At 34.6% G+C, this 27,958-nt stretch overlaps 1 protein-coding gene across 2 annotated transcripts in view; it reads right to left on the reverse strand.

The window, feature by feature from the left end:
• Positions 1–27,958, reverse strand: part of LOC134529380 (glycine receptor subunit alpha-2) — a 314,756-nt gene that overhangs the window by 23,075 nt on the left and 263,723 nt on the right. For both annotated transcript variants that reach the window (XM_063363379.1, XM_063363377.1), the window contains exons 10-11: positions 26,515–26,675; positions 14,290–14,410 (exon numbers count right to left, since the gene is read on the reverse strand). In XM_063363379.1, the coding sequence (XP_063219449.1) occupies positions 14,290–14,410; positions 26,515–26,675 (282 nt within the window). The remainder of the gene's footprint in view (positions 1–14,289; positions 14,411–26,514; positions 26,676–27,958) is intronic.

Genomic DNA, 27,958 nt, shown 5'->3' on the forward strand with positions numbered 1-27,958 from the left:
CCGACCAACCATATGAGAGAACAAAGAACGAGGCAAAATTTTATATAGTGTAAAGCTGTAAGGACTAAAAAGATGGGAAAAGCAAGAATATTGCTCGAAAAGTCTACAAAAGCAGTCCTCCACTTAAAACACAAAAAATATACCAACTATGAATCTAAACCAGATCGCGTAGACTAAGTGAAGAGCGAATAGTTTTCTCACTATACCACCCAAGCATTCGTGATAAATCAAATCAACATTAATTTAATTCCGTATGTAATGAAAAGAAACATTTCACTATGTTTGAAGTGATACTTCTTCAGGTGCGTTAAGGGTGAAATATTAGTACGAAATGAAACAAAATGCTTGCGCAACATGTAACATAAATTCTACACGAAGTCCAATGGCTATTCGAGTTTCGTCCAGTTGTCTTTACACGAATGATATACAAGGTAGTAAATGGTTTATTTTCAAACGAATGAAAAATAGTTCATGTAACAAACAAATAAACAAACATATACTCATATATTTTATACACACAACTAATACCAATTTCGCTATGAATCCATTAAATTAATAGTAGTTTTTCACTTAGTCAAAAACCTTGAGCTAAAAATGTTCCGTGTTTTTTGTTCTCAGTTTTATTTTAATGCCTAAGCTTAATATTTTATTTTCACTTAAGTTAAAGATTGTTAGCTTCCCCATAAAGCAGACTCATTAAGATTGTTGGTACTGGTTGATTAAAATACCACGAAAAGGATAGCTCATTTGTGTGTCTCCGACTAAAAGTTTAAAAAAGTATGGTATTGTATCAAATTGCGACTGAATATAGACTATTATAGATACGAATAGATAAACATAAATATCTACTAATGTCTGACTCTGTAAAAATATTTCTTAAAACTCTCTTTATACTGCTAGGAAATAGGAAGTTTTTAATGATTTTCTTTATGCTATGAATGTAAAATACAAGGTTTTTCATGAAGAAGTGAGGTGAACGAAGAAGCTGATGACTGGCGTAATTTGGAGCAGGAAATTTTATTTCAACCTAGTGTCTAACCGCAATTTTTCTGAGTTACGGTGATGTTCATAACGCACCAATGTGAAGCGCGCGCTAGCAGCATTGCCCGGCGATAGTCGCCATGTAGCACACGCGATTGATCTACGCAACGCGCGCAGTTCACACGAGTGCCACCGAGGGTGGTGCTTTCAAACATCTACTGTAAATGCTGGTTATCATTAAAATAAGTTATTTATTAGATCTTTACTTATCGTACTTCGTCGCCAATTACCTTGTAACGTTATGGAATCTCAAGTTTGTCTCAATTGAGACATTGCGTGTTTTCAAATAGAATTAGGCTCCATTATAATGTATTTTTAGCGTATTACAAGGCATAAATAATATATTTCCAAGCCGTTATTTTTTTTTGACAGCCTAATATTTACTAAGCTTATGTTTAGTTCCATGCCACATCAAAACCTCACATATAATACGCCAACTATATGCAATCTGACACTTAATTTGTGAGAAACCAGTATGGCAGGAGCTAATCCACTTTGTATTCGACAATGAGAAACAGTGGGAAACAGTCAGGAAACATTTCATTACAAGTACACACATGAACATTTATAGGCGATAGTTATTTATGAGTCGGTATAGAAACCAGAAGTAACATATAAATACAAATGGTGTCATTTATCAGTTAGTGTGAATAAAAACAGTGTTTCCATAAATATTATGTTTTTTACACCTGAAGATTGTACATTTTTCCATTATTGTTTTTGTAAAGTACTATCATATATACAAAAATGCAGTTTCTAATATTTGGTTAGTTTTGCCATAGATTGTGTTTTAATTTATTCCGTGATTTATACATTAATATATCTGAAATTCATTAGTAAATTTATCGCTAATACGAGTAAAAATTACATTTATATTAAGTAAAGTTTAATCACGAATGTGTAAAATCACACTTCTTAGTAATTTATCATTATTTTTGTAGCCCGCGTATGTTTATTATATATATGTACTTAGAAACTATTTTTGGTTTTATTACTTTTCATTGATCAATTTATTTAAGCCATGGAAGTTGCAGTGTAACGAACTCACGACCTGATAACAGCTAGTCTAACGTATTGACCTATCGACCTCCGTGCAAATTAGTATTCAATAAACTAAAGTGTATAGAACTACCTTGACGACGTGTTCAACTATTGTTTAACATTACGCATATGTAAATTCAATGCGATTTCGTTAGTATGAGTATGGGTTTTTTTTTGCAGTTACTTGACATTGTAAATATACTCTGACGAATATTTTACACGTTTACAATTATATAAATGCATATAAAAAACTTAAATATAGTGATTAAAATAAGACATTAATTAATGTAACACTAATTGTATGTGCATTTTTATATTAAGGTACTTTAAATGTCAAATTTACCAATTAGCTATTGTAATTTAGTTTGTACATTCGTGTAAAATGACGGAGGACTGTAGAAAAAATTGGTTTCCTAGTATCAATAGTGTACAGCTACGCAGTGTGAGCTTGTTTTTAAAATTTCATGAAGTAGTATGTAAATAGGGCAATGGGTGCAATTTATTTCTTAGGGATTACGAATTTTGGGGGTGGCTTTCCAATCGTAAAGATTCTGCTATATTCGGGCGTGTTTGCCTCTCGATGCATATAATCGAGACAATGGTCATATAGATAGGTCTGGCATCTTACCTTCATTCTCCGTCGGCTTAGTGAAGCTCGCGGTGGCTTGCGAACTATCGGCGCTAGTAGTAGTTGCACCCATCATTAGTATTGCATTAAATTGTATTAAATGAGATTTTCCTATAAACTAAAATATTCTTCCAAATTAATCCCCATTTTTTTCTTCCCAGTTTACTATATTTAAATTCGTTTGGGTGCTTGTTAAATGCCTAATCAGTACCAATGCCTCGAAAAAAATTTCGGAATTGTTAGTTAAGTTCAAGTGATGTTTCAGGAATAAGTTTTAAATGCTGTCAAATCAGAGGCGTAGTGCAGTGGTCAAGTGCTGTGATTAAACTATTAATCACAGAATTCAAATATGTTTAAACAATTGAATTACATAATTGTGTGAGGTTTTGAATAAAATCACAACCACGTTCTAAAGTAAATAGAAATTAAAAAAATATATCATTTAATCAATTCCATTTTAAATATATGATTTAACTAATTTACAGTTAATTTAATATCTTGAATATATTAATATTATATATATATTGAACTGTGTAAATATTTTCGATTTCTACAATTAATAAGTTAACATTATGAGAAATAAAAAAATTAAATGTAAAACCAAATAGTACCAGCGGGTATCAAACACAAGCCGGCAGAATGCCAGAGCATGTGTTTGACCACTGAGCCAGATCCCTGATATTACAATAATTCTAAACATATTCCTGAAACATTTCAACTTAACTTACAAATTCGGAAAATAATTAAGGCATTGGTACAGATTAGTTCTTTACCAAGCACACAAACGAATGAAAAAATTGTAGTATCGGAAAAATTTTTAAAAAATGGGATGGAATTAGGGCTAATATCATCTTTCATATGAAACTCTCATTTAATACAATGTTAATTATGGGTTAAACTACTACTAGCATCGATTGTTCGCAGGCCACCGCAAGCTTCACAGACAAATGCAAAGGATAGGAAGTTGCCAGACCTATTTATATGACTGTGATCGGGACCTCGTCGGTCATTTTCAGTAACATTCGTCTTTTACATCCGCAATCCTGCCAACTGCCATATAACGATGAATACACCGGTTCTCGCACAATCATACACCAGCACCCCAACAACCAATAGAAACACAAGCACTTTTCTTAAATTTCTCAACTTTGTTGTTTCCGTTTGTTTATCAAATCATCATAAATAATTTCAATTGTTAATCTAGCATGTTGCGGGACTACTACCATTTTGACGACTAAAGTGCAGAAACTATAAAATTGTGTATTTATACATTACAATGTCATTATGGTGGTATGCATCGTGCGGGAAGGAAGTAAAATTGTAAATTACTTATTAACTCACTCATAAATAAATTGTATTTCGAGTTACATTTGCAACCTTATCAGCACTGCAGACCCGGTACCAAACCTGCGAAATGTCTAGATCGTGAAGACCCAGGCATAAATATTTTTAACAGAGCATGCAAAGATATTTCATATTCAAAGAGCAAAAATTTGGAAGACAGGCATCAAGTGGATCATATTTTAGCTGCAATAGTATCGCAAATTGCAAGGAACCTGCCAACTAATCTATGAGAAAGATCGCAGCTTGGGGCGTTAGTAAAATAATGGCTTATAAACGCAATATAGGGGTAGGCATTAGATTAACAAATAAAAAATAAAATAAATAAACAAATAAAAAAAACGTTTTGCAATTTATTTTCCCGTCCTTAGCAGCACTGGGCTCATTGGTAGAAAGCGTGGCTGGAGTAGTGAATAGCGTAACTACAACGAAAAGTCAGGTGAAACTTTTGCAACAAAATCCACAGCACAGTAAAATGACTGTGTCTCGTTTCAATACCTTACCGCGCGACCGGTGGTGGCGATGGTCGCAGCCATCAGCGAAGGAAGTGAGGGAAGTGGAGAGGACGCTAATAGTTTACTTCACACAGCGCTCAAAAATACGCAGCCATACTGAAAATAGTGAATATTCATGTAATATTCGTGAGAGACGACTTACCTTTAAAACCAAGACATTATGAATGCGAGATTATTAATTTGGATGTATCTTCAGGTAAAGGAATACCCAGGGTCGCCTATAAAATTTCTGGCCACACAATGCTCTACTGTGACAGCTATTGCGACCTCAAGCCTCCTCCAAAAGTGCTTCAATGCACAAAGTTAAGTCACAATTTAGATTACTCTGAAATAGCGCGAGAGAAACTGCTGGTTATTAACTAGTCTATAATATAAATAAAACTGTTAGTGTTAAAAAGTCTGTACATTAGATGAAATTGCAAAACGAAACCACTGTAGATGGATATTTAATTGTAAAGATTTGAAAAATATATGTTTTACAATTTTTGTCTGTTATTATTTTTGTTTTTTCTGTTTGCTTGTCTGTTTGTTTGATTTTAATCGAAAATTACTTGATGGATTTTGATGTAACTCTTAATATTAGAAAGCTCTTTGGCTAATTAAAAACGATTTTATATAATAACCGAATCCCACCCTTATTGGGGTGAAAAAGAGGTACTTATATTTAAAGATAGTTCATTATGTCTCCTAAAATAATTAAACACAAGAAAATATATTTGTTACCAATAATAAACATACAAAGGTACAAACCAAAATTTTGCCATTTTGAGATTTTCAACCTGTGAGTGGTGCAAAGGGGTAAAAATGGTTTTAAGAAGTGTAAGAAAATATATTGGGTACCAAGAGTAACCATACGAAAACTGCCAACATCATTTTTACCATTTTAATAAATTCCACTTCTTAGGGGTAAATATTTGTCTAAGGTAAGTGATCACATCCCAGAATCTAATCAAAAATAATAAAAGACATTGGGTACCAACAATAATAATACGAAAACTATCAACCACCATTTTACCATTTTGCGAAAACTTATACCTAAGGCGAGTAAAATGTTTAGGTATATTTTTAAAACATCAATTAAAACTTCTGATTAAATTGTGGCCATAATTTCAGAAAATAAGAAATAACTTGCATTAAGAGTGACTTATTGGATTTTTTTTCATTTATTGAAATTCTTTTTGTAAGGGGGAAAGGGGTTTAAGTTTTGAAAAATTATAAAAATTGTACCTCTTAAAATAAATAAATAACATTAGTGAAAATAATAAACAAAAGTGTATTATTTTTAGAGAAGTGCCGACTATGACTTTGGCCGACTAGTCGGTCAATTCGATCACGGTTTCGGGAGTATTCGGCAATTTCCGTGACGCTTCGTTTACATCTGATTCGCGGGCAAGTCGCACCCGCCGCCTGCGACAATGTCGGAACATGTTTTGTTTACTTCGCATTGTTTCTTGATGTTTGCTTTTGCACGGGTCAGAGCAGTGTTTTTGTGTAAAAAAATATAAACAATACTGTTATTTTTCATTAAAGTTAAATAGCTGAATTAAAATTTAATCATGTCAAAAAGAAAGTTAGTAGTATATAAAAGGGGCTCCGGGGACAGGGTTCAGGGTGAGGAGCGTGGAGCTGACCGAGCTCTGACGTCACGTCCATCTCCGACGTCACTGCGGCCATCATGGATGACCTTGACCTTGAACTTTGACCTTGACCTTGACATTTAACCTTCAAAATTTGCCAAAATTCGCCAATATTTTCCCACAAATCACCAAAAATCGCAATAATTTCCGTTTTTTGGGGGAAAAAATCCCGCCAAAAATTCTCAAAAAAACTCCACAGTTCGAAAATTAGGATTTCGAAAAACCTCAAAATACTTTTTGTCTTAGAAGTAACACAATGTCCTAAAAGAGGCTTAAGAATCCATGTCTAAAGCCTCTGATAAGCCTCTGACGTCATCTAGGATTATGACCGCCATCTTGGATTATGACGTCATCGTTGCAATTTCCGTTACGGCCGCCATCCTGAAAATCCGTAATGACAGGTCAAAGGCAGCTCATGAACTGCAGTCCTACTGTGCGTTACCGGTGATAAAGCGCAATGATGAACCATTTCAGTGGTGGAGCCGTAATAGTTCTAGGTATCCTGAAATGTCGCGCTTCACTAAAGTATACCTTTGTTGGCCCACAAGTTCCGTTTACAGTGAGCGGCTGTTCTCAGATGCCGGGAACATATACAAAACAAAAAGAAATCGATTACTGCCAGATAGGGCAGAAGCTGTAGTCTTTTACATCATAATTTATCTTAAATTAAAAATGTAATTAATTAATAAAAAATTTAAACAAATGAAATTTTTGTTTGTCACAAATTTGATTTGATAAGGTTATGTACGGTTATAAATCATATAAGTACACGTTATACTTATTGTTTTTGTTTTTATGAAGAAGTTAATGTTTAGAATTTTTTAATTTTTTTTACTGTTCATTATGTACATGCAATTTTGCTTTATATTACGTAGTCTGTTAATAAAAAATGTAATAAAAATTCCCATTATTATTATTTAAAAAAGAATAAATATTTTTAAATATTTATTTAAGATAAGAAGATATTATGTTGTTTTGTTTGTTAATTTAAATACTAATTTTGTTTGATAAATGTCATAGATTTTTTTTCTTTAGATGTAAGTATTTTAGAAAATGATTACCAAAGGAAAGGTTGTTTGCTTTACATTACAAAATGTGTAAAACAGATTATAAAATAAAAATATTTATAAACAATTCAGGTTTTTATTTAATGTAATTCCCCTATATACATTTTATTGAGAAATGCATACAAAGTAAGAAGTCGGATAGTCGGCGCTCTTTGCTGAATAGTCGCCGACTACAAAAGTGGCCGGATAGTCTGCTTTAACAACTAGTCACCAAAAAGTCAGAACATCTCTAATTATTTTACTACTTTACAAGATCCTGCCCCTTAGGGTATAAAAGGGTTAAGTTTGGGTTAAACCAAAACATGTACATTTCCGAAACTAATAGATCAAAGAGTCAGAAACTAATAATGAAAAACAAGCGTACCGAGTTACGAATTGCAATTTTTTATTTTTTTTATTTTTAATTTTCTGGATTTCGACTTTTAAAGGTGTGAAAAAGGAGTAAGTTTTCTTTTATCATAAAAAAATATATCATATCTCCATAGCAAATAAAGATGGATATAATAAGTATCTAATCATGGATCAATTAGATAATTAATTTCGTAATGTTATTTTATAATTTTTTGATATTCGACCCCGCAGGCAGTGAGACGGGGGTGCGTTAATTTTCATATCAATCAATCAAAACATTAAAGGAAATTAAGATGGAGGTAAGAAACTGGGAAAGATTAACCTAAATTGTATGATTTAATAGCATGATTTTTACCTTTACCATTTTTATATATTCAACCGCAACATGAGTAAAATGGCAGTCCGTTGGTTTTATTTCAAAAGTAGTATTTCTGAAGGTAAACAAGCGGGATGAAGATATGCTGTATGATTTATAAAAATGAAAAATATACCAAATATTTTTGACTACTTGCTGAATATCTAATTCCTAAGGTGTGTACTAATATAAATACGGTTTAAACATAAAAAATAATATCTTCTGGTGAAATCAAACATGATTTAAGATATTGGCTCTGATTAATAAACATTGCTTAAGCCAGCTTCCCATATTAAAAATTCCATGGAATATTAACTGTTAAGTTTTGACAAGGGTTCATTTTATTTAAAAAGAAAATAAAAATCTTCATAATAAGTATGGTATTGGCAAGATAAATATGAATTCTATTTAAATGTAACTGTATTATAATTATTTTGAATTTGGAATCTGCGGTAAAAAAAAGGAATTATGTGTTTGGTTTTATTTTTTTAAGGATTGTTTCCATAATAACCTAGTTCTGAATTTTTACATAGACATACTGTGGAGAAAGAGGAGAGGGGTAAAAATTTTGGAATGTAGTTCAAGTAATACTAAGCGTAACTAAGAATCAACTAATGGGTTAGAAATTAAATTTGATATCTGTACCATATATTTTAAATAAATATACGATTATATAATATATCTTAAATAAAGGTGAAATTATTTAACTATTCTTAGCATAGCTGTAACGATATTAAGTGAAAATTTTAGTGTAATAGTTGGCATAAACTTAATTAAAATTAACTAGGTACGTGTTTGACAATTGTTAAAATTGTCTACCTCATTGAATAAAATAATTTTAAGTGTGATTTCATAAAGATAACCCTTGGACACACTAAAACAAGAGTTATGAAATCAGATACTTAATCCAAACACCAAATAACTTTAAACATATTATTCCTTAGCGGTTTCGATAGAATTAAACCTTTAAAGCATCTGCCAATTTATAGTGTATTTTTTTAAATTAAAATGTTTGGAATAAATACCTACCTTTCTTTCAATGCTAAAATATCAGTTTTATCTTGAAAATGCGCGAGTAAAACTGCATGTTATTAGCTAGTTAATAATATTTTTATTACAAATAACTTCATTGGGAATATAAATAACTTTATATTTATTTTTGTCGAATCAGAAATTAAACATGTCTAATAGCGAGGATCTTACTCGCAGATGACTGTACCATACTCTGGAATGACATGTGACATGGTCTCTAAGAATCCAGAGTTGCTAACATGAAATAATATTCAGTGACAACGATAAGTAACATGCGAGTAACATTGACATTTCGTTTAAAGGTGGTGCTAACAACATATGCTAGGTTATTTAAATGAGCTCGTCAAAAGTTTTTCTTATCCCGAAAGTACAAAATTTAAAAAATCTTTGATATTACCTATATGTATCAACATGTGTTTATTAACATTCTGTGTAACGACTCTTAAATATGATTTAATAACTTTTTCTACAAACTTTCTTTCATGACAAATGAGCTACAGAATTGTACTTACTAAAGTTTTTTTTATAACATTTGCGACAAGACTGGTAACATCTTCGGTAGTAACTTTTAATTATCAACATGTTCTGCTTTAACATTCTCTGTAAACAATAAAAAAATGTTTTCAATCACGTCGGTAGCAAAATGTAGTAACTTTTAATGGCTCAAGTGGCTGATGATTTTGCAAATGCAGTCATCATTATTTATAATGATACCTCTGAATGAAAAGAACTTTAACACTTGTGTGACACGCATCGATTCGAACGCCAAAGCTATAATGAAACAACAGATTTGACAAGTAGGCACCTTGCTGCCACAGAGCTCACAAATGCGCACAGCGCTAGAGGCGGCCAGAAAGCAAAGTAGGGGTAAGAAAGAAGCGAATGGTGGGGTAGAGAAATGACTAAGGATGAATAATTATGTGGTCCAGCGGGCGAAAAACATAAAATGAAGGGAATGTTCTCATGAAAGCAAGTTGTATATAATATGAGGAACGATGGCGGCTGCCGGAGAGTGTATTGGGACGATCAGCCATTATCTTGCATTGTGAAGTCACGAAGTCCCTCTTGGATGACCTTTATAATACCCTTTACCAAAACATTTGGCAAAAAAAGGTCAAAAATGACTCAAATTTGGCCCAAATTTGCATGAATTCGCCACGAATTCGCCAAAATGCCCAGTTTTTTTAATTCAGCCAAAAATAAAAAATCACAAAAATTAATAACTCTATTTTTGATAGAAAAATGTCCGATTGGAAGTAAAATTTCCCATTTTATTCCTCAAAAAATGCTGATGGCTTGAAAATTTCTCAAAGCAGCTTAAATTCCTCGTCAACAAGCCGCCCTAAGCTGCCGAGGTAATTACCTCGACAGTCAGGATATCATGGCCGCCATTTTGAATTATATCACCATTGCAATTATCATTACAGTCGCCATATTGACAAATCTGTAATTGGTATCGGAAAAAATAGGAAAATATGTAAACATTTATAAAAAAAATAATTAATTACATTTTAATAAAACACATCCCACCATATTATATGATGTCACGTCCGCCATTTTTAAAATCCCTAATTATTATTTTAAAAATGGAAAAAAATAAAAGGAATTACAATTTCATTTCTAGGTGTAAAGGATATTCATAAAAAAAGACACATCATGGAGCTTGGAGTCTTCTGTTCGAACACGTTTAGGTCAAAAAAATTACAATAGATCCCTCCTGCACGGAAGCCACCGGATGACTGAACTCCCACCACTCTTATCAATTTTTTTTGTGGCATCTTGTTTTTATCTACTGGAGACTGCAATCTTGGATTATGATATCACAGCCATAATCATGTTTTCGTCTATTGAACGCAGGTATCTAATTCAATGACATCACCGACACTGTCTTGTTTTCGTCTTCTGTAAACCATCATATTGGATTATGACATCATAGCCACCATCTTGTTTTAACCTAATGGGGGACGCCAACTTTATTTTCAGTACTTGCTACTAGTAAAACTACTGTTGCCGCCATCTTGATTTCGATACTTTTTACTAGAAGTGCTATTACACACATCGTCTGCAGTGTGTGGTGCTGCTGCCATATTAGTTTAATTTTTACCCGCTAGAGTGCACAAGTGTTTATAACCTTGTAATCCGTAATAATGTCAGCCATCTTGGCCGCCATCTAAAAAATCTGTAAATATTTAGCTAGAAATATTAAGAAAAAATTCTTAAAATTCATCAAAAACACACTCATTAATTTATTGATTGATTTTATCGACTCCTGTCCTTGGTCCAGTACTTAATCGATGCAATATATATAATAATATAATAAAAAACTCTTATTTAAAAAATCATTGTCAAAATCCTAAAAGCTAATTATATTATTCGTATACCATCCTCCAGTAAGCTCATGATGACATATTGACCACTATGTTAAAAATTTGTAATTATTTCACTATTTTTTCGGAAAAAATTTCCAAATATCATTAAAAAAATCTTTTAATTTACTGATTTACTCAATCGAGTCCTTTCCTTGGTTTTTTCCTTGGTCAATGGAAACATTTTTATTCGTGGTCTTAACTATTTTTTTTATAAGTCATTCTCACTGCAAACTTAGACTCCTTCCGGCTGAATAAATATGTTACTCGATTCCAGCACGCCTACCTAGGAAGTCTTTTTTCTATAGTTGTCATACATTTCTACCAAGTAATTTACAATTTCGGGCGTATAGGCCAATTATATTCGAACTCATGGCCTTCTTCGTCCATACTTTCTATATATTTTTACAAATATGATATATTTCATGCCGGCAAGAAGAGTCTCTGAACTGACCGAACTACTCAATGGATGCAATCCATTACAAGGAATTAGAACAAATAAACTAAGCAAGTGTTATTAAACTTTACTATATGACCAAGAATTCTCAAAGCATTTTAATGCTTACTACAAGACGAAAAGTTGTTCGAAATATAAAATCTTTAGTCCTGACTACAGCCTTTACTATGCTCACATAACGAAAAGGACGAACATTTTGTATAAAATTATTTAACGCATAAAGGATTCGATATAATCAGAGGGATACACACATATTCACAGGGATACGATCTCATCACAGGAATACGATCTCATCGGATGAATACGATTTCTTCACATGGATACAATCTCGTTAAAAGGATACGAGATTGTCACAAAGATATGATCTTATCACAGCGATACGATCACATCACAGGGATACGATTTCATCACAGAGTTCAATCTAGTAACAAAGATATTATCTCGTAACAAGTGCAGTGAGGATTATTAATTAAATATATATTTATGGCCATTAAAAAAAATTTTTTTCATTGACCAAACATAAAACCAAGGACAAGTTTCGATCGAGACAATCAGTAAATTAAATTTGTGTTTTTGATTTTATTATTTTATTTTTTCCGAATTTCTAGCTAAGAAATTATAAATTATCAAGATAGTGGTCAATACGTCATCATCAGCGTACTGGCCTCTTTAAGGATTTTGATAAGGTATATTAAATAAGAGTGTTTTTACCTAGAAATATATTTATTTGCTTCGAATAAGTATCGAAACAAGGACATGAATCCATCAAATCAATCAGTAAATTCTTGAGTGTTTTTAATAAAATTTGGAATTTTTCCTGAATTTATGGTTAAATAAATATTTTCAAGGTGGCCGCCAACAAAGCCGACAATATGGTGAGTGTCAATTTTTTTTTAATATGAATGCACTATAGCTAGTAAAAATAAACCAATATGGTGACAGCATACTCTGGCAGACGATGTGTGTACTAGCACTGCTAGTAGCGAGTACTGAAAACAATATGGCGGCAGCAGTTTCTAGAAGATGTTTCATTGTCACTACGTAACACTTGCGCTCCTAGTAGCAAGTGCTGAAAATATAAATGGCTGCCTCCAGCAGACTTAAACAAGATGGTAGATATTTTGTCATAATTAAAGATGGTGGCCAACAAAAGAAGAAAACAAGATGGTGGTTGTGATGTCAATATTTTAGATGACGGCCTGTAGCAGACGAAAACATGTTTGCAGGTGTGATATCATAATCCAAGATCGCGGTCTCCAGTAGACGAAAACCAGATGACGGATGTAATGGCATGCTAGGGGCAGTAATATATTCCTAGATATTAGTGGTAGGAGGTCAGTCTACCGGTGGCTTGAATAGAGAAATAATACATGGTCTTTTTTTTTGCTTTTGCCGAGTTCGAACTGAACACTACGAGTTCCATGATATTAGTTACTTCTTTATTAAAGTCTTATCCAAATTATAATAAAATAATTTTTTCCCTATTTTTCTCGTTTTTTTGTTAATAATAACGGATTTTTATGTTAGCAATTGTAGAGATAACTTCAATGGTGATGTCATAATTCAAAATAGTGACCATGCATTTCTAGTGGTCGAGGTCATGACCTCGGCGTCTTAGGGCGTCTAGTCGTCGCAAAATTAAAGATGTTTGTAAATTTTCAAGCCATTAGCATGTTTTGAGAAATAAAACGTAAAATTCTCTTCTAAAATGAAATTTTTCTCTAGAAAAGTAAAACTACAGTTTTTATTATTTGTAATGTTTTGGCGGATTTTTTCCAAAAACTTGAAATTTGGGCGGGCTTGGGCTGATTTTTGCAAATATTGGCAAATTTTAGTCATTTTGGACCATTTTGGCCAATTTTTTAGGTCAAGGTCAAAATTCAAAGTCATCCAAAATAGCCGTCGTGATGTCACAGTTAAAGATGTTGGCAAACAATTCCAATCTTCAATCTGGCTCCAGACACTGGACCGATTATTATATACTACTAAAGCTGTAACATTGCTTAGGGTTGTATCATAGACGACTAAATTAAACGAGTTCCATTAAAACGACTACCTTCTTTGAAGTTCATTCCCTAATCAGTTTTTCTAATTGACTTATTTTCTTTAACACTACATTTCAACCAAGGTATCAACCACACACATTTAAGTACAACGATTTCAACACTATAAAAAGAACCATCAATTTATAAGTAGGTTTGAGCATTATTTAAAATACTTTTCGCTCAATACCGTATGATAAGTTTTTTTTTACTTTGTTCTGTGTCTATAAAATGGTTTAGCACTTAGTAAACAAAATATTATATTGATAGCTATGTGTATCGTGAGGATTCGCTGTGTGATATTTACGTTTAACTATCTCACTACTGTATGAATGCGTATAAAATACAATATAAATTCGTGCATAAATATCACAAACAAAAGCACATACTCGTTAAAACAGTAAAAAATTATATACTTTTGCTGCTAAGTCAAATATTTTGTCTGGTTTTGATGGCTCAACAGGCAGTCTTGGTCCCTCGTTGTCTCCCAGGACTATATTCACCAAGCAGTACTCCATAAGGGCCATGAACACGAAACTGGTAACAAAAGAAAAGAACTGAATTACAAAACAGATCATTATTTTAACAGAACACGTAATATGTAATTCATGGTTTTGAAACATTAATATCAACAGAAATCACTCAGCAATAGTATATCACTACAATTAAACAGGATATGGAATACAATTTGACAATGTCCAATTGATGGTTAATATTTGCACCTACAGCCACAAATTAGAAAAATAAGCCTAATATGATGGTGTGAACATATAAATTATTATAAAAAAAATTTGTTTCGACATGATCACGAACGATCACCATCCAATAATTAGCTGCAGTAAAGGCTGTTGGATATAATGAACCGATTCATTCTTATTGGCCAGGCCATTCTACTATATTGCCGCCAAAAGAGACCAGAATTTATCTGTGAATATCTCTATGTAAGTAATAAGCCAGAACATAAGGCTTTTATTGTTATTTACCTTTGAAGATGGCTTCATGAATATATGCCAGAATGTAATACGCACATACAAGAATCTACACGGACCTAACTGTGGACAGCTGTTAGGCTTCTAAAGGTATTTTTTGTATATAGCATTTTTTTATATTTCTATAGAAATTTTTCTGGTTTTCACACTAAGTATAGAACTAAAGTCCGTGATCTATTTATTGTTGAAATATGGGGAACATTATACTAATTTATTAATGTACGTATTTCTTCGAATTTTTCAGAAACAAAGAGTAGTTACAGTGTTAGATCAAAAAGTTACTTATTTATACATAACCGTTAATATTAAAATTAAAATAAAATACTACCGATTATTGTACATTACTTTCATATTTATTTAAATAACTGATTTTTTTTAACGATGAATTCAGTAACACAATATTGTTCCATATTTTATTGTATACAAATATATACAAAATGTACGTTTGTTTGAACACTGTTATTTTCTTACCTGTGTAAATTTACGGTACATATGTTGACAACTTCTGAAAATTAGTACCTAAGTATTTAACAAACATTGACATTTGTTTATTTCGTAAGACAAGAGGCAGCATTATATTTGACAAATTATTTAGGACTCTGCCTGTTAAAGGGAAAGTTTTAAGATAAATATGAGAGTACAATTTCCAAACAGATAAGAGTGCATAATTGCCACCGCGGTTTTGTAAGCTCGGAAGTTTCTCTGAATCACGCATTTGTCAAAATATGAACCTGTATGGCGGTTTCCTGTCAACAGTCACCTGTCACTTGTGAAACTGTAACCTAATACGCCTGGTCTTGGCTAGCCGCACAGCAAAAGCTGGTTTCCAGTGCTTGTTTTACCGCTGCCATTGGCGCAGGTTGGCCGTGGTTTTCTTACGCTCCGCACAGAGATACAACAGGCAGTGCAACCAGCTGTAACTTCTGTTGGCTATTTCATTTTTATCAAACTGAATACAATTCATACACGTAGACATCAGTTTTTAATATTCATGATTACTTTTGTGTATTGCCATTTGTAACACGCTTCGAGTAATTAATTAAAAATATTTGTGGTCAGACAGTATAGACTTAACTTCAGCGGACGTGACGGGAATGCAATATGGCGGCCTTAATGGCTGCCGTGATGTCAATAAATAGCGTCATATTTATTTATTTGATCCAATTAATATTATTGTATATGGAAGGCTATTATGCAAATATTTTTTATAAGTTTATACATTGGGAATCGAACCGAGGACTGTTTGCAATATATACAGAGTGAGTCGGAATTCGACCAACAAATTTCGGCTATAAGTTCATCATGACAAAATAAGTTGAACTGATTTTGTCATATACCTATATCATTTTGTCGTACATATTTTTGTAACACTGTCACAAAAGTATTTGGAAAATAAAAGTGAGACTCGCGATTATTTAAATTAAATAATTTTGCTACAGCCACAAAATTCCGGTAATTGTAGAGCACCATTTAATTACATAATCCAGATGCTTAGTGTTCTATCTTATATACTTTCTCTTTAAATTACAATCAAATTGTAGATCAGCCGCAAATTGGGAAGCACTTTAGACAGTAAGTTGCATTATGTTTCCAACTTATTTTGTCGTGGTGAACTTGCAGCCTAAGTTCATCGGTCGAATTCAGTCTCACTCCGTACAAATTTATTAAATGTTTCAAGAAACTAATTCTAGTCATTTATTATTATTACATATTCAACATTAATACAAAATGTAGATATTTACTCCCAATAAGGGTTTGATTGTGGACCGATGTTTTTTATATAGCTTTTCTCAATATTTATATGGATTTTTTTAATGTTTTACTCTGACCAGGTATAGATCTGACAACCATTTTCTACTTAATAATAAATATATAGGGAAAAATTACATTTATGTTATATTTGATTTTTTTTTCATTTTTGATTTAATTTTTACGAATTTTTAAAATGGTGGTGAATATAGCCGAAGTAAACATGAAGGCGATTCACACTAGCATACTCTATCAAAGGACTGAGATTTTAATCTAATGGATCCAAGGAGGAGCTGAATTGTTGCCCGTTGGATGGGCAGCCCTTCAGGATTTTTCTGGCAATGGTTTGTTTTTACAGCGACTGGAAGGGCCGCCCATCCAATTTCTGAAAACATGTTCCTTTAAGTGTTTAAATAATCCTGAAAACTTGCCTCTTGGAAGGGCAGGCCATCAGGATTTTTTTAACAGTAGTGTTTTTGAAAGGTTGTCTGAATTGTTGCCCCTTGGATGGGCAGCCCATCAGGATTTTTCTGACAGTGGTGTTTTTGAAAGGTTGTCTGAATTGTTGCCCATTGGATGGGCAGCTCATCGGGATTTTTCTGACAGTGGTGGTTTTGAAAGGTTGTCTTAATTGTTGCCCGTTGGATGGGCAGCCCATCAGGATATTTCTGACAGTGGTGTTTTTGAAAGGTTGTCTGAATCGTTGCCCCTTGGATGGGCAGCCCTTCAGGATTTTTCTGACAGTGGTTAGTTTAGGTTAGGTAAGTTTAGGTTAGGTTAGGTTAGGTTAGGTTAGATTAGGTTAGGTTAGGTTAGGTCACTTTACAAACTAACCACTGTCAGAAAAATCCTGAAGGGCTGCCCATCCAAGGGGCAACAATTCAGACAACCTTTCAAAAACACCACTGTCAGAAAAATCCTGATGGGCTGCCCATCCAACGGGCAACAATTCAGACAACCTTTTTAAAAACACCACTGTCAGAAAAATCCTGATGGGTTGCCCATCCAATGGGAAACAATTCAGACAACCTTTCAAAAACACTACTGTCAGAAAAATCCTGATGGGCTGCCCAACCAAGGGGCAAGTTTTCAGGATTATTTAAACTCTTAAAGGAGCGTGTTTTCAGAAATTGGATGGGCTGCCCTTCCAGTCTCTGTACAAATAAACCACTGTCAGAAAAATCCTGAAGGGCTGCCCTTCCAATGGGCAACAATTCAGTCGCCCCTGATCCAAGATGACTGCAAAGACTCGCACTGACGAATGTGTATAGGCTATGTCTTGGTAGTAGTGGTAAGGGTCAGTCAGCTTAGTTTCATATTTTGTAAATGGCTTATCTGTGCATTTTAATATAAATGCATTCGAGCTGGCAACAATGGGAGGTTTGTGGACATTTTTAATTTCGTGCCGCATTGTAATGCCCCTACCTGTCTGAGACCAATCCTTTCCCCTTCCTCATTGTCCTTCCTTTCCCTTCAGCGAATCCTTACCCCTCCGCGCATGCTCACATAGTATGGGTTTGAATTTATTGTAGCCATCAGCTTCGTTAGATCTTCTTCTAGTCGCAACATGTTCTGAGGGCTTTCAGATTTGGTTTGAACAGTTTGGGTTCTTAGTGTGCGTCGGAGGCTCTTAATGTAAGTTAGTAGTATATAATAGGGGTTCCTGGCACTGGGTTCTGGGTGTGGTGGTGCCGGGATTAAGTTTGTGGATCCCGACGTTACGGCGGCCATCTAGGATGACCTTGACCTTTTACCTTGATCTTTGATCCCAGCGGCCATTTGGGATTCACCAATTTGGATACGCCATTTTGATTCCGCCATTAGGTATTCTCGAACTTTCCGCCATTATGAAATCCGCCATTTAGTTTTCTATAACTTCCCGCCATTTTTAATAATTATGTCAATATTTCAATTTTTGTTATGCCTGCCATCTTGAAAATCCGAACTTTTTAAACTATAAATTTGTAAAAAAAATTATTAAATTTATAAATTATTATTTCAAAAGCCCGCACTTAATTCATGGAGTCCTTGGATCGGACCTAATGAGGGAAAAATAATTAATATTGCAACAGATACTTCCTCCACAGAAGCCACCGGCCGACTGACCTCCCACCACTTATGCCAAGGTATATATATCGCCAGCTAGTTTGACGTCATGTCCGCCATCTTGAAAATCCGTAATTATTAACATAATTTAATGGGAAAATTTTAAATTTATTAAAAAATTTAACGAATCAAAGTTTAATAAATTATTTAAAAACACTATTGCACGTTTCGTTAAGCTGCCATCTTGGATACTAGAAACAATCCAAATTTCGTTATGCCCACCATTATGGACGTGTATGACATAAACGTTGAGCATTTCGTTATGGTCATCATCTTGGATTCTAGATTTTTACGTTTTTATTACGCTCTGCCATCTTGAAAATCCCTAATTTTTAAGCTAGAAAATTGAAAAAAATTTAAAATATGTAAAATAATTTAATAAAAAATTTTGATCAATTTTAATAAAACACACACTTGTATCATCGGTTTGGACCTGATTAGGGAAATAATGACAACATATTGTACCTCCAGGGAATCCACAGGCACACTGACCTCCCACCACTAATGTCAGTGTATATATATATCGCCTATAAAATATAATTCGTGAAATAACAACAACCACTTTTAAATTAATCAATATATTTTATTATGTTTATGTATACAAATGCATGTCAAACAAGTCGTTTAAGTATAGCCAGCTTCCCTCAGTTATGTGAGTATTCAGGCTACTTCTTTGATGTGTGAATAGTTTCCTGCACAAATCGAAGCATGTAGAAGTCGTAACCTGTCAACCAATATGTTAGGATCTTCCCATGGTGAGTAATTAAGCCCTCTTTCTATCATCTTCCTTGCATGTTTATTATAAATACTTTTAATATTTTTTTTTCTCAATGATCATGTAAGCTTTATCAGAATAATTAATTTTATTACAACGTTTCCATCGTTTTGAACTTCGACCTTGCATGATTTAGGTGCTTCAGCACAGTCTTCGATCGCGTTACCAGCGTCAGAGTCACTGTCGGCATTTCCTTAGAAGTCAGTATCTTCACCTGAATTACTGTAGAAACTCGAAATCGCTTCTGCCAGATTGTGAACTTCTCCTTTGTAAAGCAAGGATAGAATTCTAGTAGAAGACAGAATTTTTTTTATTGTTTTTATAATTATTTTGTAATTTTTTTTCTGTGATTTTTCTGATGTCAAGCAAAACTTGCGTTAGTTTTATCCGTGTGCTCCTGATTATTTCTGCCAATATATTTTTGGTTTTCACCGAGTGCTCCTGATTATTCCTGGTTAAACATATGTTGATAATATCCGAGTGCTTCTGGTTATTTCTGAGAAATCGATATCTGCATGAAATATTTTTTACTTAATGTTTCATGCAATTGTATTCAGGGTTACATTTAATCAGTACATTTCTGCTACTCAATCAGCACTTACAATTTTTCATCACGCTTTCATTCGCGCTTTCAGGTCCATATACATTTGGCTCCAATGCTCCATTTGCCCATCAGCTTCAAGTGCTCCAAGAGCTCCAAAACACCATTCTCTCTTACACGCAATGTTCTCGCAATTGACACGGAATGTACGCGCAAAACACGCAATGTACATACAGGCAACGGAATTGTCAACAGTACACACAGGAAACGGAATGAACCCACAGTACACACAGGAAACGGAGTGAACACACAGTATACACAGTATACACAGTACACACAGGAAAAGGAACGAACACGCAATGTTGACGCAATGGACGCGCAATACACACATTGTACACGCAATGTACGCAATGACCACACAACGTTCACACCGTTCAAGCATTTAATGAAAAGGAAGCACAATCGGAAGCACAATCATAGAAAAGGACGCACATTCAACGAAAAAGGAAGCACAATCATAGAAAAGGAAATACAATCGGAAGCACAATCGTCGAAAAGGAATCACAACCGAAAACACAATCATCGAAAAGGAAGGACATCTAACGAAAAGGACACACATTTTCACGAAAATTACAAAAATTTTGGCTTGTCCTCGAACTCTATCCTTGTTCTACAAATGAGAGGTTCACAAGCTGACAGAAGCAATATTTGTAATTTATTTTTAATTTTATTTTTATTATTCTTTTTACATTTTTATTGTGACTTTTCTGATATCAAAGAAAATGTGTGACGGTTTTCTCCGTGTGCTCCCGATTATTCTTGTCAATATAATGATGGATTTCTACGTGTGCTCCTTACTATTCTTGTCAATATTATGATGGTTTTCTCCATGTGCTCCTGATTATTCTTGTCAATATTATGATGGTGTTCTCCGTGTGCTCCTGATTATTAATGTAGTTTCTCCAAGTGCTTTTGGTTTTTTCTGGGAAACCTAACTATGCATTAAAGAATATTAACTTAATGAGTCATGTCATTTTATTCACAGTTAAATATAATTTATTGAATTTCTGCTACTAAATCATCACTTGTAATATTTTTATCAAGTGGGATTCAAACGAAAATACCATTACTCAGTCATATATAATAATATGCTCTGAGACATCTGAGAATCACAAATAAGGAAGGCGAACTTCCTTCTCCTTGGTGCTTAGAGAAGCCATTCTTCTTTTGCGATTGTTAGTGAGCATCCCGCATCCCACATAAAAGAACTAAATAATATTTACCTTTAAGCAACATGTGGTGCCATCTGTTGACAAGAATAGACACTAATTTTAACAGGTTATTTTGCATGAGATAAATTAACTCTCACCACTGAATGGTGCTATTGTAGTCAGTTAGAGCTGAGTAGTCTCGTAGCCACGTAGCCTTGTGTTCTGGAAGCTTTGTAGTCCTGTAGCCTCTCAGTCTCGTAACCTTGTAGACTCGTATTTGCGTAGTCTCTTAACCTCATGGCTCGTAGTCACGTAGTCATGATGTCTTGGAGCCACATATACTTGTAGCTACGTAACCAAGTAGCCTTGTAATTATATAACATAATGCTGCTGGAGCTGCTGGAGCCAAAGAGAAAATTCCGCCGAAGACAGATGCAACAATTGGAGCCTTGTAGATTTGTAGCTTTGTAGTCAAGTACTCATGTAGACATTTAGTCCTCCTGCAGTCTCGTATCTTCGTAGTCTCCTAGACTTGTAGTTTAAACAGTGCTAGGCCTAAGCCTATTTGGAGTCAAATACTTTTGACGTCATTGATTGTTTGAGTCAAAGGCAGTTGGAACAAATGACTGTTGTAGGAATCGTATCCTAACGTAAAATTAACGAACGCAACATACTGAGTTGAATGTTCGTTAAAATGTGTGTCATTTTCGTTAGATGTGCTTCCTTTCCAATGATTTTGCTTCCTATTGTAATTCCTTTTCGACGATTGGGCTTCCTTTTTCGTTGAATGTGCGTTCTTTTCTATGTTTGCGCTTCCGATTGTGCTTCCTTTTCCTTAAAAGTTTGAACTGTGTGAACGTTGTGTACATTGCGTGCTTACATTGCGTGTACAATGCGTGTATTGCGCGTCAATTGCGTGAACATTGCGTGTTCGTTCCGTTTCCTGTGTGTAGGCACTGTGTGAACTGTGTGTACTGTGTGTTCAATCTGTTTCCTGTGTGTACTGTGCGTACTGTGTGTACTGTGTGTTCATTCCGTTTCGTTTGTGTAGTGTGTGTTCATTCCGTTTCCTGTGTGTACTTTGTGTTCATTCCGTTTTCTGTGTGGCCTACATTTCGTGTATTGCACGTACATTGCGTGTTGGAGAGAATGGTGTTTTGGAGCTCTTGGAGCACTTGAAGCTCATGGGGAAATGGAGCATTGGAGCCAAATGTATATGGACCTGATGGCGCGAATTCGAGCTTTTGGAGACTAGCGTACATTGGTGAGATCGAATTACTGAGACGAGAACGTATCACACCGCATCGAAATTTCTTTTCGATCATATGGGCTTCTATTTTTAACGTTGTTTTGACTCGTGTATTATAGTAAATGGTTATTGATTTGACTAGCATATTATTCCATCGGTTGCATGTATATAAGCGAGTCCTAGACAGCAGGTCGCTCAGTTTGTTACTCTTGTCGACGGTGTAAGGATCACCTAGTTTGTTTCATCTGGTGCATAAGTCGCGTAATTACCGGTTCTTGTGAACTCGATGGCATCTTTGCCGTCTTTAAAGTCGAACTCGATGGAGCTAAGAATTAGTTATTTCACTCCTATGCAGACCTAAATGTTTATAAGATTGCTAACCTTCGCAGGGTCATCCTATAGAAGAATATAAATTAAGTAATAAATATTACTTTTGTAAAAGAAATTACGGTGTTTTATTTCTCGAACCTGTCACTTTTATGCTAAATTGATGTTATATTAAAATAATTTTCTATCGTCCAGGGATCGAACCAAGTTTCGAATCAATCATTACTTTAATGAGTAAATATTTGAGGAATTTTTTATTTTTTCCAAATTTCTAGCTAAATAATTTCACGATTCCAAGATTAGGCCCAAATTGCAAGATGGCGCGAACCTCAGAAATAATAAATAATTACTGCACTCTAGTGGGTTAGAATAAAACTAGCATGATGGTAATGTACACTATAAGACGAGTACACACACACAAGTTGGTGTCCTCCAGCATACGAAAACATGATGGTGGCAATGTCCTCTACCAGGTGGTAGCTCCTGGTAGCATGTACTGAATACAAAATTTCGGATCCAAGATGGTCAATGTCAAGGTGAAAGTCAAATTTAATGGTCAAGGTCAAAGTTCAAGGTCAATGTCAAATTTCAAGGTCAAGTTCAAGTTTTCAGTCAAAGTTCAAGGTCAAAGTTCAATGTCAACAGTCGAGGTCAAAGGTATTGTGAACAGAAAATTACACTAACATGGCATCAGCACTATCTAGCAGACGAAAACAAGATGGTGTCCTCCAGAGGACGAAGACAAGATGGCGGAAATGAGGTCATACCAGTTAACGATATAAGGTAGTGGAGGGTAAGTGTGCGCAGGCGGGAAAGTGTGCGCAGTGATGTTTTTCAGTAATTGGTAACACTGGTGCAGCAACTGACATGCTAGTATTGTAGCGAGTTGGGAAAGAAGCAAGAAGAATGAACAGCGAAGATTCCTAATTGAATTCTGCGATTTGTACAGGTAATATACTAGTTTTCACCGTACATAATGTTATATTTTGGTATGTTAATATAAGGGCTTAAGCCTTTGAAAATAATTCAATCGTGTTCTCGTTGTTGTCGCGTAAAAACTGGCAGGCGTAGCTTACGTTTGCTGTAGCTCACTTGTGAAAATGTTCCTTCTTATGCCATCTAGAGGGATTTTTATGAACTAGTGTTGCAGGCGTGCAAGTGTGCGCACCATTATTGTTTATGCGCACACTTACCCGCCTGCGTACACTTTGCCTCTCGTTCCCGAAAAATACATTCAATTAGATTATTATTAGTATTTTGATATTACATAATTCCTGTATTGGAATCATAGGTTCATATTATTTTTTCCAGTTGTAGAAGTTGAAGAATTGGAGGATAAAATAATAGGACAAGAAACAAAGACGCAAGAAAACACAAACGTGTCACAAATATAAATCATTCCAATTGCTGGTACTTCGTCAGGACCAACTCTCTCAGTCACAGCGATTTATCCCTTGCCCAAAGCTCAAAAGCAAACCAAAAGGAAAAGAATTGGGCAGAAATCTGAGATTTTAACTACAACACCTTACAAAAATTTGCTCTTAGAAAAAAAGAAACTTAAAGAAGAGGAAGAAAAGAAAAAAAATTGAAAATTTGAAAGCAAGAGCTGAAAGAAAACTAATCAAGTCAAACACTCAGTTGTTGAAAAACAACAAAGAAGATAAATGTGAAACATCGAAGTTACTTTCAGCCAAACGCAAACTAACATTCAATACGAGAAGTGCGTCCGATCAGCTATCTCCTTCACAAGACTACGTCTGCCCTGGATGTGATGAATCATGCAGTGATGAGGACTGGGTGCAATGTTGTGAGTGTAGTGAATGGTGGCATGAAGTTTGCTCATCTTATGAAGGGTGCGGAGTTTTTTTATTGTGATTACTGTTTAAAGAATATGTGATGATTTTGACTGGGTGCGAGTAGTGTGTGTAGGGAATAGTAGCATCAGATTTATTGGTTGTATAAAAAGAAATTCTAAATGTTTTAATTATCAAAATAATATTTTACATTTATGTATAAATGTATAAATGTTCGCCCAGTACGATTTTATGTGTAAAAGTGAATACAGTGGGTACAGAAATATAAAGTATACAATGTACAACTGATAAGAATTATGCGCACACCTACCCGACATGCTGCGCACACTTACCCTCCCACAGAGGGTAAGTGTGCGCAAATTCCGACTTTTACCATTTTGCTCATTAAAAGAGAATCTCTTGCTGTACAATTACTTGGGCTCTCCAGGACATTCTCGAATAATTATTCTATCATCCTGTATTATTAATTTTCTTCAAATGCGTGTTGGTAAATATTTATGCCAAATATTCCACTAAATGCGCACACTTACCCTCCACTACCTTATACATTGGTATTGGTGGAGGAAGGTCAGTCTGCAGGTGGCTTCCGTGGAGGAAGGATCTGTCGTTTTTTTATTTTTTGCTCTTACCGGTTTTGAACCAAGGACGGGAATCTGTCTAATCAATCAGTATAATAATATGTTATTTTTTGGTAAAACTTGAACTTTTTCATTAAAATGTGATAATAAATTAATATTTTCAAGATGGCGTCCGTAACGATAATTGATACAGTGGTGACATTATTGAAAATTTCGGGTGTGGTGTAAGACATTTTTATTACTTTTTATTGAGAATTGTTTAAATATATTAATAAATTACTGGATACTTTCGCCGGGAGTCGAACCGATGACCGAAATCGATTAAGTATATAAACATTTGAATAAGGCTAGGCCATTTTAAAATATATTTTATTTGATTTTTTCGGAATTTCTAGCATTGAGATTACACATTTTCAAGATGGTGGTCGTAACTAAACATGCAATGATCTAGAATCCAATATGGCGGCTGTAACGAAAAATGTAACAATGGCATCGTACTCAACCAACATGGTGGGCATAACGAAATATGCATCATTTATATAATGCAAGATGGCGACCGTAACGATATGTGCAACAGTGGTTAAGATATATTTTATCAAATTTTAAATAAAATTTTTTTTATAATTTTAAAATTTTCCCTGGTTTTCTAACATAATTACGGATTTTCAAGATGGCGGAAATGATTTTATACTAGTTGACGATTAATATATTGACATAATTGGTGGGAGGTCAGTCTTCCTTCGGCTTCCGTGGAGGAAGGACCTGACATAAAGTTTTTTTTTTTTATTTTTACCTCGCCGGGTTCGAACCGAGGATTCCAAGCTCCATGGAATAAAAGTACATTTAATTTTTCTGAAATAATGTTTTAGTAAGTTTTTTTTATTAAATTCGATTATTGAATTTTTTTATGAATTTTAAATATTTTTCCGTTTTTTTAACAAAAAAATTACGTATTTTCAAGATGGCGGCCGTAACGGAAATTGCAACGTGATGTAATAATTCAAAATGGCGGTCCACCATCTTCCTGTGAAAATTTCGTCATATGTTGCGCGCGCAGCTTCAACCTGTTAATTTTGTGTTACAGTGATGCGCGCGCATCTTACAATTTCACTCTCATTATTGTTTCATAACGCGCCTAAAGAAGTATAACTTCAATTAAATATTTTTAATGCTTATAAAAATTTTAATAAATAAATTTATTTAATATATTTTAATAATTGTAGCAAAGTTGTAAACCACTGAGATATGTAGAGATAGGATATACGCTCGTTGAAGCAATTGGCAGCGAAGGAGCGCACTCACACAGTGCAGACGGACATGAAAGCATCCACCGCCTTCAGGTAGGACACTGGAGGCAGCGATGCTTGTGACTTGGCGTGCTGCGTGGACAGCGTGAGCAGAGACGTGACGCCCAGGGTGACTCGTGCCGGGGCCGCCTCAGGCTTGATCCAGAACGACACCCACTGAAAGCCAAGCATGCGTGACACTTCAGGCGTGCCGCCTTCTCAACTCGCGCTAAACTGGCTGGGCTGGCCGCATCAACGACACTCCTTCCCAGCGTCAATTGATATGTGCAGCAGTTTAGGAAATTGTGTGGCGGGGAATGACAATACAAGCTCTTTTTGTTAAGGAGGTAGAATCCTTATTGTTTTGCTATTATTATTTGGTGTTTGTGCTAAAGATTTAAAATATATATAGTACATTATTATTTTTTTATATATTTTTTTTCTTTTAAACCGGTCCTTATTTAATGGTTTTGTGAACTAAGAGACAAATATTTATATCGGTCCTATCATGTACTGAGAGTAAAGAATCATGTGGTATATACTTATGGATTAACCGTTTGTATGTAGCCTTCGTTTATATCATTCATAAAAAAAAATAAATCTTAGATTTAACAAAACCCTGAAAAACCAACGTCTATCTCATTTTGGGAAAAATAACTTTTTTAATTAATTTCATTAATGAAATACTAAAAAGTCGTTAAGACGCAGCCACATACGAACGGTTAATCCAATCCTGTTTACCACATGATATAATGCTTCCAGTACATGCTTGCTAGGGAGACATAAAAATCTGCCTATAAGTACATACAAAAACTAAATAAGGACTTGCTTGGCAAAAAAAAAGCTTTTAAAAACAATTACATAATGAAATATTATGGGTTAGTACCAAATATTTGCGGAAACACGAAATAAAAGTAACATATGTTCGGAAAAGCAACTCTGCAAAGTTACAGGCGCAAAAATAGGTTGGGCATTTTTGTATTTAGCGCAGTAGAGGGACTCCATTGGCTGAGAGGACACAGGATCGCAGCACAGCGACCGAGAAGCAGCGACAAGCTGGCTCAGACATATTGGGTTATTTAAACACACTAGCAACCACCGGTCTGGTGCACAGCACGTTGGATGATTTAATGTGGTAGGTACGTTTATACGCGGGGCTTTGGGCGATCAGCGCACTGTTTACCCTAAGTAAGTACGCGGGCTTGATTACAGATTCGACAAACAGTAATAGCTCGGTAGACTTTACATTCAGGGAGATGGCCGATATATTGATGGTGTACGAGGAGGCGAATGGAATTGCAGCAGGAGCAGTGCGCATTTACCAAGGGCGCTTTCACAACAGAATAGGAATAACTTTATAAGAGTTAACCAGCGACCGCCTGACACTGGGAAGGATGCTGTACAGCAGACTGCACGGCTGACTCTTAACTACTGCGCCCGGCTCGTCGACTGCTTCCCGC

The sequence above is a fragment of the Bacillus rossius genome, chromosome 2 (genome assembly GCF_032445375.1).
Source record: "Bacillus rossius redtenbacheri isolate Brsri chromosome 2, Brsri_v3, whole genome shotgun sequence".
NCBI lineage: Eukaryota > Metazoa > Arthropoda > Insecta > Phasmatodea > Bacillidae > Bacillus > Bacillus rossius.